The sequence below is a fragment of the Platalea leucorodia genome (assembly GCF_965183815.1).
Source record: "Platalea leucorodia genome assembly, chromosome: 23".
NCBI classification, from domain to species: Eukaryota; Metazoa; Chordata; class Aves; order Pelecaniformes; family Threskiornithidae; genus Platalea; species Platalea leucorodia.
The window spans coordinates 3,464,949-3,485,284 of NC_138845.1; the positions used below are offsets into that span (position 1 = coordinate 3,464,949).

At 52.4% G+C, this 20,336-nt stretch overlaps 1 protein-coding gene across 1 annotated transcript; it reads right to left on the reverse strand.

The window, feature by feature from the left end:
* Positions 1 to 707: 707 nt before the first annotated feature.
* FAIM2 (Fas apoptotic inhibitory molecule 2) lies at positions 708 to 16,625 on the reverse strand (the record flags this gene model as incomplete). Its single annotated transcript, XM_082332421.1, has 12 exons — positions 708 to 857; positions 2,720 to 2,773; positions 5,216 to 5,311; positions 5,860 to 5,947; positions 7,151 to 7,188; positions 7,650 to 7,689; positions 8,244 to 8,294; positions 10,646 to 10,699; positions 11,451 to 11,515; positions 11,676 to 11,779; positions 14,800 to 14,980; positions 16,611 to 16,625. The coding sequence occupies 12 exons, from the start codon at positions 16,623 to 16,625 to the stop codon at positions 708 to 710; spliced, it is 936 nt and encodes a 311-aa protein (XP_082188547.1).
* Positions 16,626 to 20,336: the final 3,711 nt, after the last annotated feature.

Genomic DNA, 20,336 nt, shown 5'->3' on the forward strand with positions numbered 1-20,336 from the left:
CAGATGCAAAGGATACAGAAGAATTCTTCCTGCAGGGGCATTAGGGATGTCCTCAAAGAGGCCGCACATCCCGAACAAGTGCCCTTGTGCCTGGAGGACTGATTGCTGGGACATCCAGACTACGTGATCCCGTGCTCTGCGCTTCTAAAAGCGGGTACTACGAGGAGTAAATCTCTGCAGAGGCCACAAGGCTCCAAATGAATGCAGGAGAGAAACAGAGGAACACGAGGATTTCCCTAGCCTTTTCCCTTCGTTCAGCTGGTTTTCCTGCCACAATCCTAGCCAAATTCCCTACTCTCCTCCCCTGAATGTTGTTTTCCCTTTGCAGAGCTGTTCTCAGCACTTCAACATCTCATCATGCGCAGGACTCAGACAGGCAACTCTGACAGCCTCTGGGGAAAAGATCTTGATCTCATGCCTCCCAGTCTCTGGTCTGGTTTGATCTCAGGAGGAGTGGAGGGAGCAGAAGAGACATAACACTTAAGCCCTGCTTTGCTTTCTGGGTCACAAAGGCCTAACAGCATATATACAAGCTGCATAAGGAACCCAGGGGCTTTGCTCAGCTGATTGAATGGAGCCTGCTAGTGGGCCAGAAAGGGTGGGTTTGGTTTTGTTTGTTTTTTTAACCCTCTTTTCCTCTTCTTTTAATATTTTTTTTTTAAACACTTGCATCTTGCCAGCAAAGAGAAGATACTGCCTTGCTGCACTCACTCCTGGCTGGAGCCAAAGAACTGGAGAAAGAAGGAGAAGATGTAGATGATGTCCAGATAGATATTGAGGGCTCCAAAGATGTATTCCTCTGGGCTCAGCGAGTATCGACGATTCCCCATCAGCATCTGGGTATCAAATGCCAGGAACTGCGAGGAGAAAGGAGGAAACCCAATAGCAGTCACATGGAGATTTGGAGGCAAGAAATGCTCTAATGACAGGAGTTCTCCTAATTGCTTCACTGTACCCAAGAACAAAAATGCAGCCACTTTTTATAGGCTGTAACTGCAATTTAAAAGCTCAGAACAATGCACCGAACAAGCTGCAGCTTTCCCCTTCCTCCATTTCACTCTTGAGAGTCAAACCTTGAGCCTAACTATTACTCCAGGCCTGCTTCCTTCATGCTTTTTCCCCAAGGTTCCCCCCTTCGCTTCATCCATCCCAAACGTGTCCCAGGATCAGCTCTGGAGCCATTCTCCCTGTTCCTCCTCAGCCAGTCCCTACAACTTGCTATTCCCAGTTCAGAAACATCTGCCAGGTAACAAGGTGACCTGGACCCAACGTGGCATTGCAGCAGCAGCACCACCAGAGCAATAAAAAGCAAGAAACCCCAGATCCTGGGCAGCACCAAGGCCTGCAGAGCTGCCAGCAGAGGTAGCCGGGCCCGGAGGGGAGCTGACACCTTTCTGAGGTACAAACACAACTGGGTGCAGGGCAGATTTTACCAGTGAAGCCATCACGGTGGGAATCCACTGCCCAGCCTCCCTGCAGGGACACAGCACTCACAGAAGCAAACATGGGCTACGAGGCAGGCTGGTAGCCCAGCTGCAAGAAAACCTGCACCTTGTCGCATGACTTCAAGCTCAGTATCTTCTCCCATCTCACCTCTACACCCTCTGTTAATCTAGCCCGCAACAGACACCTTGGCACGGAGGTCTTCAGGGTTGGCAGGGCATCTTTGCCATCGCCTGGGGTCAGCTGGCACCTCTGCCCTCCCCAGGCATAAATAACAACCGATCTCCCCAGACATTGTCAGGCTGAGCTGACAAACCTGGCACAAGAAACTCCATCAGCTCAGTTTCTGACTAAAGTTTATGGGGTAATTATAAGAAGTTTAGGCTACTTGTATTTTACAGAGCAGCCTGTAATCATGAATCACAGAAGAAATATCTGAGCTCACTTAAAATTACTTTATTGTAGTTAATAAATGAAATTGCTCAACTGTTCTTATTCACAATGTGCCCAATGGGCACCGCCTTGAACCCCAAGGCAGCCCTCCTCCTGACCCCCACCTCAAGGTAATGCCAAGCATCTTCCCAGAAAACTCCCACACCTGAATGGCAAGCATGGCACTGCCAGGACTTGCTCTGGGAAGAGGCTCGCAGGAGGGACCGCTGGGGAGCGGAGGAATGAATCAAGCCTTTTCAGCTTTCCTTGGAGGAGCTGCCCAGCTGCAGGGCTTTTCCTGCCTGCAACGAACCTTCCTAATGCCCCCTGTTCCCAAGCCACGGCCTCTCACTCCCTGTACCTCTGTTTCTGTTAGTCAAACTCGTACCCGATCCTTGGCCCGCTCCCCACTCAACCAGCCCCTGCTCTCTTCTGCAGCCTCATTTCATCCCCAGGCTCCCTCGGAGCCCTGCAGTCCAGCTCCCACTGCTGCGCCAAAGCTTAATCTCTGCTTTTCCCACTCCAGAGATGCCTTTTTGCCCTATCCCTACAATGCTTTCTGCTGTTCACACCTAGTATTGCGCATACAGCATGGGTTTGCCAATCGCACCGTGCTCTGCAGCAGCACTGTCACGTACACCAACACCTTCTCGGGACGAGGATGAGATCACTGCAATAATTGTTAGTCACGAGCCATTTAAGGATGGTGGAGCTCTCTGCAATCCTGCAATTCGCTCTTCTCCCTTCCCCAAACACCCTTCAAGGCTAAAAGCATTTACTCCTTGCTTATGTGCTTATTTTTCCTGCCAGCATATGCCCAGGCCCCATGACGGGCACCACTTACCATAGTAAAGATAATGGCACCAAGCAGAGCATAGATCGCGTGGAGCCAGGGGACCTGAAGGAAACAAATCCATCAGTCAGTGCCTGGGAGAAAACTGGTTAATTAGGACTTGACACAGAAGAGGGCTTAGCTCTCATGTGGAGGATACGAGTTATTAGGGAAAGTGCTCTAATAGCCCAGGATAGACTTGCACCACTTCCAGCTCCACCACAGTTTCAGTTATTGACCTCTGCATGGCAAAAAAATAGGTCACTGTGCCTCAGTTTCCCTTCCCACTGTGACCATTGTGTCTACTTGGCTTATAAGCTTCTACATAAGGTATTTGTGTTTGCAAATAACCTACTTCAACACAGCTGCCGTCTCTGCGGAAACATCTTAGCACTATCCTGATGGAAACATTTTGCAGCAGCCCTATGTGCTTATTTACCCAGACAAGGCTGATGCCACTGGAAGAAACACCAAATGCTTCCGAGAGCAGACCCAGCTTTAATTAACAAGCATAACTTAAATGCATTCATCTGCTGGAGTCACAGCAGGAAATTCGCTGGAATTAAGACCAAACCTCAGCCCCTGCTTGCTGTGGCACAGTGGCACACGGCGCTAATGGAGAAGTTGCCTGTATTTCAGGAGAAGGTGCCTACACGGATGGCTGATCCAGCCTCGAGATCGCAGCCTGCCTCCCCAGGTAGACAAGCTCATGACAAGGCTGCCTCAAGCTATGCTTATCTTGATAAGCTGCAAGATAAAGAGTAGTTGTCTCAACAGTTTAACGGCAGTGGCTTGGCACTGCAAGCTGGTTTACCCTCACGTTTGCGCAGGGGAGAGGTGGATCGCAAGCTAAGACAACCAAAATTCAAGCTCCTGGTTTTGGGAACACCAGCCTGTGCGTTTGTCCGTTATCAGACCAGTTCCAGGGCTAACACCAGTGGGAGCGTCTCCTGCAGGTCTGGCCCTTAAAGTATGACTCGGGTCCCCACAGAAGCCAGGTAGGATGTGAAGGGTTTGGAGGTCTGGCCTGGTTTCGGCTGGCATAGAGTTAATTTTTTTTCTTCTAGTAGCTGCTATAGTGCTGTGGTTTGGATTTAGGATGAGAATAATTTTGATAACACACTGATGTTTTAGCTGTGGCTAAGCAGCGCTTACACCAGTCAAGGGCTTTTCAGCTTCGCGTGCCCTGCCAGTGAGAAGCTGGGAGGGGACACAGCCAGGACAGTTGACCCAAACTGGCCAAAGGGCTATTCCATACCATATGACCCAAGCTGGCCAAAGGGCTATTCCATACTATACGACATCGTGCTCAGTATATAAACTGGGGGAGTTGGCTGGGGAGGAACCACTGCTCAGGAACTGGCTGGGCATCGATCAGCAGGTGGTGAGCAATTGCATCATGCATCACTTATTTTGTATATTCTTTTATTATTATTTTCCCTTCCTTTTCTGTCCTATTAAACTGTCTTTATCTCAACCCACAGTGTTTTTTTCCCCCCGATTTCTCTCCCCCATCCCACTGGGGAGGGAGTGAACAGCTATGTGGTGTTTAGCTGCCTGCCGGGTTAAACCACAACGAGGTCACTTAAAGGCTGCCGCGATCAAAGCCAGGTGCCTGTCTCCAGTGCAAGCAGGCATTCAGGGTGATTAATGGTGGCTGCACAGCCCCACACACCTTCCCTCTTTCATCAGCATCTTCCAGGGTCTGGCAGGCTCTTGCCTGAATGACAACTCACCTAATGAGACACTCTTGGATGGAGACCAGACACTTGGTGCTGCCACGCCAAACCCTCTATCAGGTGTGGTCACCAGCCACCCCAAGCTTTCAGCTGGGCACAGCCAACACCAGTTGTGCCTGGGTCTGAGCCAAAAGCAGGGAGGCTGACGGAAGGAGCTGGGCCCATGCAAGAGGGGCTGGCAGCAGCTGGAGGAGCGACAAGGTAGTCCCTCATGGTCAGGACGTGTTCCCGGGCCCCTCTCCAGAGGGGCTTATTCCGGAGAAATTTGAACCTCAGGATTGAAACGCTGCAGGACAGTGCCTGACGTCGGTGTGAACACAGCCAGGTCTGGCCAGCCAGGCACCCCACTGCACTCGTCCAGAGTCCAAGTCCTGCCTTGAATTTGGGACAAGAGCCCTGTTTTGTATTGAGCAGGCAAGTGCTTTAATGGGCACACCGCCCTGGTTTTACTGGAAGGGAAACTGAGGCACAAGCAGGTGATGTGACCTGCTGTGGAGTCACTACACAGCTCCAGGAACAGAAGCAAACTTCCTCAAGCCCCAGGCCAGTGCTGTCCTAAAACCTGATATCTGATTGTACAAGAAGGCAACAGCCACCTGGTCTGGCCTTTTGTTTCTGTTGGCGTTTCTGCACGTTTTTGGAGAGCGGGCTGGGACGCCCCTCTCAAGCCAAGCCCTGGAGCTTGCCTGCTTTAGGCTGATCAGCTCCCAGCCTTGCACCAGGACTGGTGGCACTGGGTGAGGAAGGAGGGGCACAGGTCGCTACTCACATATTGGTAGGGCAGTATCACAGCCAGGATGATGCCGCCAAAGAAGAGGACCATGAGCATCACAAAGAGGACGCCCTGGTAGGAGGTGAAGTCAAACTGCAGAGGTAAAGAACATCACGTTACAAGTGCAGAGTGCCGAATGGGAGGCAGCCAGGGGAGCCAAACCTCCCCGTGTCCACAGGGAGGGACACGCCAGCAGCACACCCATCTTGCTGTCGCATGGCAATTGCTTCATCTGCATCTCGGGTCCTATAGCCCAACACCCATCCGTATGGCACAGAGCCAAACGCTTACCGTATCCCCTTTATTGCCACGGGCAAGAACTCTGTACCCACCGCGTACCTGAAACCCCAAAGCCCCCCCCACGTTTGTGCCAGTGCCCTCCTGTACCCCACAGCCTAATCCTCAAAAAAAGCCTCCTTACCCCCATACATTAGCATCTTCCAGCCCCACCTGTACCCCGACACATCCCTCCCCCCAGCGTCTGTCCTAATCTTCCTCTAACCTTCACTTCACATCCCAGGTTGCTCCTGTATCCAGAGCCCTACAGACCTGCCCCTCACACCTCACCCAGCACTGCCTGACCCTGTGGTCCTGCCCCACGGAGGTGCCTCTCCCAGAGGGACCGGTCAGCACAAACTCACCTTGGACTGGAAGCTGAAGATCGTGACAGACAGACACACCAGAGCTGTGATCCCCAGACACAGAAGGACCGACTTGGTATTGTAGTAACTGCAAAATTAACAGCAGAACCACTTTTCAGTGTTTCCCACAGGGACCGGTGGAAGGAGGGGTTAAGACAGGCAGAAGCTTAGCAGAGGCGTACAGGGAAAGCGTGAGTCCTAGGGGCACAAACAGCACCGAAATTATCAATGTCCCCCCTTCGTGTAAGAAAGGGAAGGGTAGAAAACGCTAAAAAAAGACTAGATGGGTTTTCCTCATGCTTTAAATAGAAGAGGGTAGGTAGGAGGGCACGTCTATGCCTCCTGGAAACTCATGAGCAGCTAAGATGGGGACTTACTGTAAAAATCTATCTGCCCATGGACAGATGGAGAAGGGGGAGGATTTAAACTGGGAGGTAATAAAAGCAGAATGACAAACGTCATTGCAGCAAAATGAGAAATGGGAAAGCTGCAGCCACTGTTACACTACTGATGTGCTCGTAACAGGGATTTGAGTCTTGGAAAACCACAGGGAAGGAGGGATTTGAACAGGTAGAGAGACTGCAGGCTTAGGTTATAATTTTTTTTTTTGTGTCTGACTACTGATTTTGGTTACAGCACCAGGCTCAGCACTAAGAAAAGCCAGTCCCCGCTCTCCCCTTCAGTTTGAGAGTGATATCACTAGTATTTTCCCCGAGCTGCTGAAGCCACTACTTTCTTTGTCCCCAGCGCACATCCATCAACACCCACTGGCTCATCTGCCTCATCACCAGGGACCCACGTGAACCGGGGCTGATCTTGTGAGCAGATTGTAACAGTAAAAACACAAGCAAAAGGGAGCAAGCTGTAGACTACAAAAAAAAAAAACCCACCACATGAAACTACTGGAACAAACTCCTTGTCTCACTCCAGCCCCATCTGCTAGAGTGCTGCTTAGTGGAAAAGGTGAGATCACAGCATATGGTAGTCCCCTATAGCCCCTCATGCAGGCACGGCCTCGTCCCTGGCTCCCTAGTGCTCTCCTATAGGATTTAGCATAGCCAGGAGCTACCCTGTGCTGCCCCGACTGTGCCAGAGAAAGGGAAGCCACCATAGGTCTTGGCGAGCTTCTCTAAGAAGTTTTTTCAAAAGGGCAGGTCAGGCTTTGTGTGGCTGCTGGAACAGCTCCAAGGAGATGAGGTGGCCCATGTATTTCAGAAGTAGGGAAATGTTTTTGTGGGAAGAGACAGGACATAGGACCAGAAAACCTCCGGAGACCTCATGCTCAACCTACCTGGAGAGCATTCCAGTGAGATAAGCCATGGAGAGTGTCTGGGAGGGAAAGAGAACCACATTACTCCCACATTCATGTCCCAGGGAGAGACACACAACAGAGAAAACATTTCAATTACAGTGCTGATGATAAGGGCAGTGAAGCTTCTTAAATGGATGCTCAAGAGAAGAAATTTCTGCATAGTTTCTAATTCTCCAGTGATTAATATCCACAGGGCAGGTTAAAGTGAGGGCAGGCCACCACCCAGAGAGCAGTCCCACCTTGTCCATCCCTCTGCCCCTCTTGCACAGGCCTCCAGCACCCCACCCCATCTCCCACAGGCTTTTTTTTTATCATCACATTCTAGTTCAACTACAGCTCCTCAGCCCAAGTGCAGGGCAATTAGAGGATGAAACTCCTGCTTTCTGCAGGAATCCCGACATCTCTCCTGCTTGGAGCCATTTGGAAACCCACGCCGGTTGCAGGCGCAGGGCAGATGCTGTCCAGATGTGCTACTTACAAAGATGCTCAGCAGGATCAGATTCCATGGGAAATACCTCCTGCAAGTGAAGAAACAGGGGCTGGTCAGCCCTGCGACGCAGAGGGCAGAGGCAGTTAGCAGCGCTGTGTAACAGGTTGCATAAGATGTGCTGTGTAATTAGTGGCCTGTGCAGCAAATGGCAGGGGCGGTGCAAGGGGACAGTCATCCCGTTGGGAATGGGAGAGCATTTGGGGTGCTCCTAGACCAAGAGGGCAAACATCCCCGTGGTATTCCAGCAAAGCAGTCAGCAGTGCCCTGCTCCACCGAGAGCAAAGACGACCATCCTCTGCAGTATTTAATAATGAGACTTTGGAGCTACGCAACGATGCAATTTTTGCTGCAACATAGCTTCCTTCCCAGTTGCAATTTGACTTCAGCTTTTAATGCTGTGTTGCAGCAACCCACAACTGCATCAGGCCTGAAAATACAGCTGCCACCTCGGTCCCTACATCACCGTGCCAGCATGACCCCATCCCATCTCTGCAACATTGTTGGTCGTGCTCAAAACAAGAAGAAAAACATTCATCCTTCATTTCACAGGTCTGTTTCAAATCCGAAAAGAAAATATTTTACCTAGGTCCGGAGCAGCAAGCAAGAATCAAGTAGGTCACAAAGAAAACAGCACTGCAAAGAAAAGAAAAAAAGCTAAGTTTAGGGAGGAAAACCCTAGCCTTGTGTGTTGATGCAGAAGTCTCCAGCTGACAAGTTTCAGTGCTCTGCTGCGCTGTTTAAAACGCAAGCGCCACGCCAGGAGCTGAGGCTGGGTAGGAAGCGAGGCAGTAACTACCTCTCACTGAAGCGGTTTTCTGCCCACCGCTGCCTGCTTTGCTTATGCCAGTCCAAGGGGGGACAGCACGACAGTCCCTGAAAAACCCGAAGGGTGGTTTTAGCATTCGGGCCCAGGAGAGATGGAGCACCCCAACGTGTCTGCTGTTGACACCTCATCAGCGCATGACCTGCTCATATGGAGGTGGCCAGACTTTGCCCCTCATGTCCAGCCACCTCCCGGCTTGGTGGGAATCAAGGCATCCTGCTGGGATAAGCAGCACTTAAACCAAGATTCACCAGGCTGGTAGAAGGGACTTGCCTAAGGCCAGAGGGAAGGTCTGCGTCAGAGAAGGGGACTGGTCCCGCGTTACTGCGCCAGCACTCGAGGAAGAGTTCAACAGCAGAAGGATCCTCTAAGGTCAGCGAAGCTCACAGACCCAAGCCTAATATGCTGTTGCACAAGCCAGCCCCACGTCACAGGAGAGTTATTTATCTCACATGACTTGACCCTTCAGCAAAGCAAAAAAATCCAACAGCTGAGGGATGGTCTCCCCCTGCTCTGGACATCACGCAGCCCGGGTGTTTTTCCATGCTGCTGATGGGTTATGGCACAGTGGGAACCTGCTTACCTGCTTTCACCCAGTGCCTGGGGGGGAAAGTAGCTTCCAAGCATGCCGATGGCTGCACGATAGCCAGTCACCTTAGGTCTAATAAATGAATGTGACAGTAAAACCCACGGGCCACGATAAATGCACCAGAGATAAACCTGAGCATTGCTCTCCCATGGGGAAACCAGGAAAGCCGGAGTGGATGTGGCCAAATAGATGGAAAGAAGGCATGTAGGGAGCAAAGAGAGCCATTGCGGTTGTCCATCTCCTTTGCATCCCTTGTTGCTCATCTGCTCTTCCTTTTTTCCCCCTGAGCCATCACCCCAGCAGTAGGAAAACACCCGAGGGCACCCACTTCTATTTCACAGAGATACACAGAGAGCTGGGGTCTCCGCATATGAAAGAGATCCAGACCCAGATCAGGACAAGCAATTGGAGACACTGGGATGGAGGGAAGGGTTGGCTCGCTGGGAGGTGAAGGGACAGACAAAATTTAAGTCCCTCAAGTACAAGAGCCTCCCCGCAGTTGGCCCAGGATGGGTTTGCTCCTACTGCAAGATATAAATGCTAGCTGTCCAGTAAGCTGCAGGAGCTGAACCCAAAGGACAAAGCACAGACCTGAGCAGAGCTTGGTCTTGTCTCCCTACAAGGCAACGCTGCTTCTCCAATCTACCACCTGGCCAAGGAGGAGCACATTATTTTCCTTTAAGGTCAAAGAGGCATACCGATGCCAGTTCCCTTCTATTGCTGCTATTTTGGGTCTTTGTTTTAAGTTATATAAGCTGGTGTCTCATCTCTGGGCCTGGACACATTTCATGATTTGGGTGTGAGCTAATTAAAGCCAAGTTCAGAGAGCCTTGTTCACGGACAATTGCATCGCACACTCTGCCTGCTTAATTAGCAGCAATAACACAAGTGGCATCCAGGAAACCAGCACAACTGCAAATACGCTAACGCACGGCGGCACAGCCTACGCTACCTCCGAGCTGACCTTTCGGACCAGGCTTGACTAATGAACGGCATCCCAAATTCTGGGCACCAACAGCAGCTCTGTGATGAAGACCCAGGCATGACAGCCCCAGAATCATCCTAATCCCTCCAAATGCATCCTCCTCTTAACATTGCCGGCACCCTTCATCTGTTGCATATCAAGGTATGCAATGTAAACCCAGGCAATCTCCTTGCTTTCAATGGGACAAACCCAAAACGAAGCCTCTACGGTACCCTAGGCACCCTTTCAGCTCTCACATCTGGGTTTCTGCACAGTTTTCTTGGAAGCTCTCCAGTTTTCCCCGGTTTGCTCTGCAAGCAATACTCATGTATTCACTTTGACCCTGGTTTGTAGAGCAGCAAGCCCTCTTTTTGAAAGCCTTTGTAGATACCTAGCATATCTCATGTCTCAGACTCATTTAGGTGACATTTTCTGTCTTGTCACCTCAGAGTTATCCATGAATTTCCCCATCTCCCCCTGCACACGTGTTAGTGCAATTCTTCACACACAAGGTAGGAAAGTGTTTGGGAAGTGTCTCCTCATCACCGCAGCCACATCCAGAGCTGTTTGGAGCATATACAGCCATAGGAGAAGACAGAGATACTCACTAGGAAGCCCAATACCAGGCAGCGTGCGTCTGAATGTACCCCTTGACCGGCTCGCTGCAAGACAGAGAAAAAGGATGCTGAGCAGAAAGCATAAAAAAGTCAATCACTTCACAGGTTGCTGCTACATTAAATCCGGGAATACACACGGGGTGATGCAGCACGGGGTATGTGAAAAAAAAAACCAACCCCACAGCTGAATCTACCCAGCAGACTGACCAACTGGAAAGAAATTCAACCTGTCAAGTTGGAAAGACGGCCCCCTGTTATCAATTACACAGTCAGGCTTACTCGGGGAATGGCCGCTGCCTTCTCTGAGACATGATTAAAGAGCTGAAGTCCTCAGGCTGACAGTGATTCATTATTTATTCTGGAGGCAACGTGAGCTGCACATGCCCAAAATGCTCAGTCATCCGAGCTAGAGACAGCCGCTGCTCGAGTGCGGGGTATCTGCTTCTGCAAGGAGAGGTAACCCAGTCCCTAAAGCCGAGGTGGGCTGGGATCTGATGGCCTTGATAACTCCCAAAGGAAAAATACAGCAGTTAATACTCAAGGGCAAGCAGCCCAGGCCTCTTGGCTGGGGTCAGCACGCAGAAGGGACGATGCACCATCCAGAGGGCACGCAGGAAAGGCAGCAGAAATGCTGAAGGACCTCTCAGGGTTCCCTCAGTTTTGTTTTTCTATTGGAGCACATGGGGAAAAAAAATTCAGGTATCTACATAACAGACAACACCCCCAAGTAACAGGTAATTCAGGAGCAGGTCATCCACAGGACAAAGCAAGCATCGGTGCTACGCAAGAGACTTACCAGAAGGTGAAGAAAGCCACAATAACGACAGTGACCAAGAGCTGGACCATCAGGATGGCGTAAACCTGCAAGGAGAGGCAGCCCATGGGCGACCCGCAGACCCTCTGCTTGCCACCCAGCCCAGGGAAGCCAGCAAAGCCACCGCAGCCAGGTCCCTCCGAGGGCTCCGAGCTGGTCTCCTGCCTTCCCGGGGGAAGGCTGAGCCTGGAGAGACTTGCCCCTTACCTTCCTGATGAAGACTCTGCGCACGTTCCTGTCATCCCAGCTGAAGGTCGTGAGCATCTCTGTGTCCCCTGGGTACCCGCCACTGCCATAGCTCGGGCTCGTGCCTGAAGCAGAAGCCAGACAGATCAGCTCCCATCACCCAGCTCCCTCCCCAGCTGCAATAATCTGACCCCAGTGATTGACTACAGCTCAAGAGGCCCCAGTTGCAAGGTTTTCTTGTTGCACTGCAAAAGAGAGGCTTGCTGGGATGCACTCCTGCATCTTATTAGGACCGTCTCTGAGAACAGAGTGGGGAAGGCCACTTCTGCAAACTCCAGCACGACCAGGACACCAGGGTTAATTCCTGTCTATGGTAACACCGTGTTTTTAATGGCAATTAGAGGGCTCGTATCATATCCTTGCTCACCTTTCACTGAATATTAAAGCATCCCCCAGAGGAGCTGTGACTCAGCACCTCAGGCATTGCCATCAGGAGCTCTGGTGCAGGAGGATTCCCTCGCTGCCCTGTAATTGCCTGAACTTAGACTGTGTCTGCATCACATCTTATGTCAACCGTGTGCCCTCTCCTCCGAGGGAACCTCGTTACAGCCAGCTTTTCCATAGGGTCTGTCCCTGAATCCGATTTCCATGCAGGGAGTCAGAGAACGGTTTAGCAGCGAGCCTAAACAAGGGTGAAACAACCCCGATGCTGCTGCTGAGAGTGCCTTCCCCCAAAGCCATCGCACCACGCGACCCAGCCCTGCTTTGCCGAGGGCTCTGTAACACAAGCTCTTGTTGCTGGAGTTTCCCTGCAGATGGGCAAGGGCTGCACCCGAAAGCATCAGTTTGCTCTGCAGCCTGAAGGGAGATGGAGGGAAACATCGGCAAACCTCTGCCTGCCAGGGAGGCGACCGTGCCGACAGCCAGGGATGGAGGCAGCAGCGAGGATATTGGAGGGCAGGGGGCTGCGAGGAGAAACCCAAAGCAGCGGCTTCTCCCCACTAAGATCAGCTGCACAAAACAGATGTGATAATCAGCCTTCTCCATCTGAACCTCATGCTCAAGAAAAAATAAAACAAATACCGAAGCCTCACTTGTCTTAGCTCATCGTTCCCCTATGCTGTTCACTTCTCTTGCAAATATCCCATCTGTGACTAATAGTCTCCCCACCTGGGTTTCCTATAGAATGAAGGCTTATGCAATTACACCAGCTATACATTCATGTCCCCACCTGTTTGACAGATAGCTCCCCTCCTTCTCAAAGCTCTTTGGCTCAGCGATACTCAGATCCTCCAGGCAGATGGAGGAAAGACCCTCTCAAACTGCTGGCTGGACAGGCTGCAGACACCCAGAAAGCCAAACTCAACGCCCTGGTCTTGGATTTCTTCTGTTTTACTAGTCAAAGGCTGCTTGCTTTTATTGCAGAAGCCTCATCCTAAAGATGCCCCTGGCAGAAAATAAATCCCTTGTGTTCTTATTGAGCCTAGTAAATCTCTTGTGCCTTCTTCTACGCCCCAGTGGAGATGAAACTCCTGCAGCGCATCCTCCCTGCGTTTCTGCAAGATCTGTCATCACCCACACGGGGCCAAGAGCACCTGAGGCCCATATCCCCAGGACACTTCAGTGCCTCCTGCGTCAAAGCAATCAAGGCATATAAACACCAAATTAGACACCTAAATGCCTCGGAGGAATGGAGGGGGTTTCCTCCTCCCTGGCTAGTGCCCCCAGCACCCGTCACCTCCCACCTATGGCCACATCTGAGGTAGCAAGACAGCATGTCCCAAGCTCATTATTAAAGAAAGCAACCCAAAACGCACGCCACTTCTCTCCAGCTACTTCCAGTCTCATATAAGCTGCTAGACACAGCCCCATGGCACGTACCCGCTGCCCCCCGGTACAGGAGCCCCAGCTTGCAGCGTGGCTGGGGGCAAGGAAAGGGGAGAAGGACATAAAAATCAGAGGAAAACACCAGCAGGGATCAGGTCACAGCTGCAGAGAGGAAATCCTGCCAGGCTTGTCAGGGAGGGGACAAGAGATGACACATTACCTAAACAAGTCCTCCGGGATACCCAAAATACCAGCATCCTAACCCATTTGGGCTTCACCCATCCTAATTCATCGTGACAGTAGAAAGACCCAGATGGTTGTTATAGCAAGCTGGGAGGTTATTTATCCCCTCTGTTTCTGACCCCTGAAGGCAAACAAGAATGGAAAAAGTCTGTGAAGCCATCGGAGTGTGCAGGCATACACATCTCAGCGGGGTTTAGCTTGCTCTTTCCCCTTTCCTAAACATCTCCATCCCTGCAGCTGCGACCATCCCCGCTGGATGGAACAGGCAGCCAGCAAAGCACAGCAGGGGAAGAGGATTGAGCAGAGAGAGAGGACTCAGAAGTCATTAAATCCAGTCCCTCCAGTGCTCTCTCTCCAGTTCAAGCTGTGCTGACCAAGCAGTTGGCCACCCCAGCAGACTCGCTTGCCGGCCACTGCGTCCTGCATCCATCCCAGCTTGCCACTACGCAGCCGTTCCCCTGCACTGGGCACAGTCAGGCCTCTGTCCGCTTGTCACAACCAAGCAGAAGCTGCACGCAGCACCCAGGGAAGAAAAGCTGTTTGTTTGCCGAGGAGTCGGCCACGCAGACCGATGCTGGAACAATTCAGCCTTCAAATCCAGCTGTGTTTTAGCCTCCACTGGCTCTGACCACCAGCTCATAGCAGCCAGACGTCACTTGATGCCGTGACGCTGATTTTGCCAGTTCAGCAGCTTCTTTGAAAGCCAGGGTTGAGCAGGAGCTCGAGGGGGGCCGCTGCCTGCAGAGCCAGGAGCATTGCACCGGGACTTTCCCCAGCCCTGGGAGGTGGCATTGCCCACTGCAGCAAGCTGGGAGAGGGGATTTTTCCCATCCCAGTACTGGGAAGGAAAGCAGGGACAGAGCACTGGAGCTTAGTCCCACCTCTGGAAGGCAGTGTGGTCTAGTGGTTGGGTGACTTAGGTGGGCTTTATGACTTAAATGAGCTCTACCATGGACCAAACTGGGCACCACATCCCTGGTTCCCCCCTTCTCTACAAGCCGATAGGGGGAATCTCTGCACCCCTCTACCCCCTCTGCCAGGGGCTCACCCTGGGTACAGCCACAGAAGGACTTACTGGGATCGACGTAAGCCCAGCTGGGGTGGAGTGGGACCGACGGGGGAGGAGGGTAAGCACCAGACTTCATCCCTTCTCCCGCTGTCGCCTCCTCGTAGGTCGGAGGAGCTGGTGGAGCCGTGGCATTGTCTTTCTTCTCCCCTTGCCCCTCGGAGCTGGGGGGTTTGTTGTTCACAGAAAGCTGCACAGAAAGGGCAGGGGGGATGGAGAGGTTAGACTGTAAAAACAGCACAGAAACTGCCCTGCACTGGGAACCCGACAGGGCACGGACAGAGGTCTGGAGGTCCCTCTGATGGATCCCAGGAACTGGAAGGACACCCCGTAACTCCTGTGAGCTGGCAATGGACCCATCCCCACACCCCAGGAAGGAGCATCCTCTGATGTGATTGAGGAAAGAGATGGGAAAACACCTGACATGTTAAAGGGGATGAAAAATTATAGGCAACCAGGCCTGAGGGGAGACACAGCCTTGCCCAGAGTCCTCCGTGGGGCCTCGGGCTCATATGTAACACTGGAAAGTATCCAAATATTTCTCTGCTTTTCAGCCTACTTCTTTCTAAATTTCCCCTTAAAAAAGAGCTTTCAGTTCCTGGGCAGAAAACCCTGAACTCCTTCATTTCCACTTACACCCACATTTCGGGGAGCTCCTCTTAGCCCCCAGGAGGTGCTCTGGCTTGGCCCACCAACATTTTCTTCTAGCTCGTTCCTCTCTGCCCATCTAGAGGCTCAGCCTTGCTGCTTTCTGTAATTTGAAGATGCAGATAAGGGACTTGGTATGTCACGTCTTCAGACTATGAAATCCCAGCAAAGAGCCAGCCTCAGGCCACCTGAGAACTTGCTTCTCCTTGGGAACGTTATCCATTTAACCTTCTAGATCTTTTTCATCCCGGGATAAGCTCTGAGCTTATCCTGCCCTCGCTGCTGAAGGGGATGCCAGCTCAGCGTCAGGGATAGCATCCCCATGGATCACAGGGACGCAGGGCTGGAACCACAAAAAGTCCGAAGTGAAGCAGATCGACTAACCAGCACTGCAGCAGACAGCGCAGTCCCTGTCAGAAGGTCTTAAATTAAAGGTGCAACAGGCCCTGGAAAATAAAGCCAGGGTACCAGGCTGGGATGTGCACCACGAGCAGACCCAGCTGCGTCGGGATAACTGTGCCACCTCCTGCGCCAGCTCACAGGGACTGTCCTCACCCTGTCCTCCGTTACACAGCCCTTGGGTATAGGGTGGCCAACGTCATGCGAGACCCCCAGAGATACCCAAGGAGATACGAGAGGGACAGCGCTGTCTGCATCCAGGCAGCCTCCAGCATCACATCGTTGTCATGGCAATGGTGCACTGTGCTGGCAGAGGATGCATAACCCCCCCCTCCCTGGGCTCTGAGCATCGGAGAACCCCCAAAATCCAGAGCTCCCTGGACCGGGAAGGAGGTGCTCAGGGCAGGTGCCAAGTGCTGACTGCTGGGGCCATGGATGGGAAAGCACAAGCACCCCGTTGATCTCCCTGCCATCCAGGATGGGTGGAGGAAACGGCCACAGGTCCAACAGCAGGGTTGAGCTCCACATCCAGCCCCAGGAAAAAACAGCCGCCAATGCCATAAGGACACAGCCCTCCACCCCCTGACTCTGCCAACCCCCCCCATCACAGGGGCCAATGCCCCGGGCTGTGCATGGGTACCCAGCTCCCTCCTCCACAGCAATTGTTTTATTCCTTAAATCCCCTCCCTTCAACCCATTTCCCCCCACCGCTAAACATGCAACAATTATGCAAGCAGGACAACTCATCATCCAAGCGCTGGCCTCCCACCTACCTTCCCCTGGGTCATGGCTCCTCGCTAACGACGTTAACGATGCTGCCAGACCCTGCGAGCAGCAGCAGGAGGGAGAAGGCCGTAGCTGAGCAGGATCCTCCTCGCCGGGTCCCTTCTGCCCCCTCTCCCGGAGCGTTTCGGGGCTGGCTGCAACCGCTGCAGCCTCCGCAGCCTGCGCTGATGCCTTCACCTTCTAGCAACATCCACAGAGCAAAGGGCGCTGAAGGGAGGACCGTACCATTCCCAGCCTGCAGCACAGGGGGAAACTGGGAAAGAAACAGCTAAAATGGGGGCGAGCGGCCACCGGCAGCGATGGGGAGGATGCACGGACACAGCGATGGGGAGGCACCGACAGGGTCCCGCACCACAGGGTGGGAAGCGGCCGCCCCAGAGATGCTGAACTCAGGGCTGGGATTGCAAAGGGGAGGGAGACACGAAGGATGCTTTGCTGCAGCATCTCTCTGCTGCATGTCAGAGCCAGCCGCGGGCTGGGGAGCAGCAGCTTCCACAGGCCCTGCTGCAGCTGGGCACAGCACCCAGGGCTATGGCGGGGGGCTGGAGGCTCCCTGGGGCAGAGAGCAAGGCCTGAGCCCGGCTCTGTAACATGAGAGCAAGAGGAAGGAATCCAACAGCCCTGGCTCCCTTCCTGCCCCTTTCCAGGCATAGAGAGGATAAAGCCCATTCGCCCCACATGCGTTGTCCTCTCTGGACCGATGCAGCCCCAGTTGGGGGCACAGGGAGGGTTTGGAGGTGGCCCAAGGCAGCCCCCGACCACGAGCCCCACGCAGCCCCCATCACCGAAGCGACAGTATTAAGGAGAGGGCTGAATGGTGAATCCAGCTCCCAGCCCAGAGCATGTCCAGGGGAAGGGGCACAAAGTGAATGAGGTTTTGCCCCCCATGAGAAGACCTGGGGGAGTTACAGTCTGGAGAGCACAGGGAGATGGAGACATCTCCTCTTACAACCCAGCCACAGCAGGAGAGAAAAAAACTGTCCAAAAAAATTTCACTTTACATAGTGAAATGCTTCAAATGGGCAGAAAATTTGTCCAGGAGAGAAGAGGAGACAGACAGTACAAACGCAGCACACCCTCTACCTAAACACCTGGAGACGCAGGCTTGTGATGAGCGGCGGATGCCAGCAGAGCAGTCTTGCACCATGTTCCCACAAAACGAAAGCACAATTTGGGGCACTTCTGGGACTACACGCAGGCTGGGAGCTGTGTCCCTGCATCCCAGCTCCCCCCATCCTCCCTCCAATCCTTCCCCAGCCCCTTCAAGTCATTTATTGCTTGCCATGCTATAAGCAAACATCACACCTCAAATTAGTTTGCCAAGTCGATAATACAGGTACAAAAAAATAAATTAGCTTATCTGTTTACTCTGCCATGAAAAAAAAAAGAGACTCTGCCACATTTTAGGCTCCCTAAACACAGGCCTAGAGAAGGTGAAGAACAGGCTGTCTGCAAGGAAAGGAGGTTGAAAAAGCCATCCCCATTTGCAACTTCTGCAAAGAAGCAGGTACTGGAAGGGTTAAAAGGAAAGTATGAGCTGGAAATGAAAGAATGCAGCCAAGCAATGTACAGCTGGCATCCATACAGACCTAGCCCGAGCTATTCAATTGGAAAGAGAGGCGATTACCACAAGGACTGCAAAAACTTGTCAGGATTATTCAGAATCAATTAAGTGCCTGTTAACCACAAGCTCCTCAAGGGCTTTCATTCTCTCAAGGTTGAGCAGAGGCATAAAACTGGGCAGGTCCCAAGTGAGGGAGAGAAACTCAACCCAGCAGGTGGGGTTCTCACTGCTCCGACTGAGCACGAGGAAACCAGGCTCGGCTTGTTGATCCCCTTCAAGCATGAGACGAGCCAAGGGGTCAAGGGCTCGGGAGCAGAAACTCCAGGTGATGGACAGCATTGTGGTGAGAAAGGAGACACCCATTTTCTTAACAAACCCCAGGAGGACTCATCCCAGCTGCAGTCCCCAGCCAAGCCAGATTCCTTGGTGGGATAATGCAGGACCCCACATGCTCTATCCCAGGCTGAAGATGCTTCAAAGAGCTAAAATACTGGGTCTGGAAGAAGAAAAACCCTCAGCAAAGAAAAGCAGATGGTATTGCCTACCACAACAGCCTCCCACTAAATAAAAAGCAGCAGGAAGGGAAACCAAACCCATCCACCACCCTGTTGTCTAGAAGGCCCATTCCCACCCCCGAGCTCCCAGAGGGTATCTCCGTCTTCCCTTGCTGCCCAGCCCCAAAGCAGATCCAGCACCAACAGGGAATATTTTCATGGCGCTCTGGGAAACCATCATGTTTTCTCAGCCAGGAAAACGAGCTGAGAGAGCCCATGGGCTGCAAGGCTTGAAATGATTCTCATCTCTGCCATGGAGAAGACAAGGACAACTCTGCAACTCTGCCCAGCTGGCAGCGATGAAAAGCAGAGCCCTTCAGGGACCATCCTTCTCCAACGAAAAAGCTGCTCTAAACCTGGTTCCTTGCTTTCCTCTTTGAGCTGGAAGCTCCTAAATGTGCCGCAGTCCTACCGAGAAGGTAATTTTCTCTAGATCTTCTCTTTTCTCAGTCTCACAGATGCATTAGGAAGATAAGCACACACAAGAGCCAGATCCCAGATTGCGATGCTCACGCACAGCATCACAGCAACCGTTCAGCATCCCCCATCCAGCTCCCCAGCCAACTGCTGGCCTGGCTCAGCATCAGGCCACGTGAGGCGGCCGTTCGCCTGCACACACATACCTTTAATAATCATACCTTTAATTTTTTAATAAAAAAAAAGTGTCAGGGCCACACCCTGCCAAATCCACAAGGGATTTCACAGGGATTAATGCAACTTTGCTGAACATTCAATCACATCAAAAACAAGGTAAAGAAAACCTAATGGGGTAATTAAGGGATCTGCTGCACCAACATACATGATGGCACACCCAGGAGCCCTCTGTAAACATGCTTTCCCCCATCCCAAGAAGGAAAAGCCCCCACTGGCAATGAATGCTCTGCCATGGACTTCAAAAAGCACCATTAGAAAAAGCAGGAATTTACCCTAGGATTTCAGGCTGCTGAATTACCCATGGATTAGTAATGCTAAATCCTGCCACCAGGCTTGGTCCCTAGATGGGAGATTAACAGGCAAGCTGTGGATATCAAGGCATGCATGAAGAGGGCTTTGGAAGGAGAAAAGAAATCAAACCGCCCATATTCTTGAGGGGCAAAGCCCTGCCTTCAGCTCCCATCCTGCCAGCATCCCAGGCACAGGGCAGGCAGGGAGCTCCCCAGTGCCCGCCAGCCCCGGGTGAGCCACCCCAGAGCCTCACCTCCACGAGGGGTGGAAACCCGCTCCCAAGAGCCAGCGTCTCCCTTCCCGGCCGGCTTATACCTTCCTGCTCTGGTGCAGAGTCCTTCAGCTGAATTTGCCCTCCTTCCTTCCCAGGCTGTTCTTGAAGAGCAGAGAGAACTTCCCCTTACCATGCAGTACAAGGAGCCGGACAAGCCAAACTCTTAGGGGAAGGATTTTCTCCTCCCCAGCTTCTGCAGTAAGCATCAGTCTCCAGCGCAGGCCTTGAGAGCCAACACTGGTGCCTGAGCTAAAAAAAAGGAAAGCCAGCCCTCCATCACCCCCTTTATACCATCAGTTTTCCATTGCCTGGAAGAAAATCCTGCAAACTGCCCAGCTGAGCCGTCACACCTGATCACAGGCACCCCAGCTGCGGG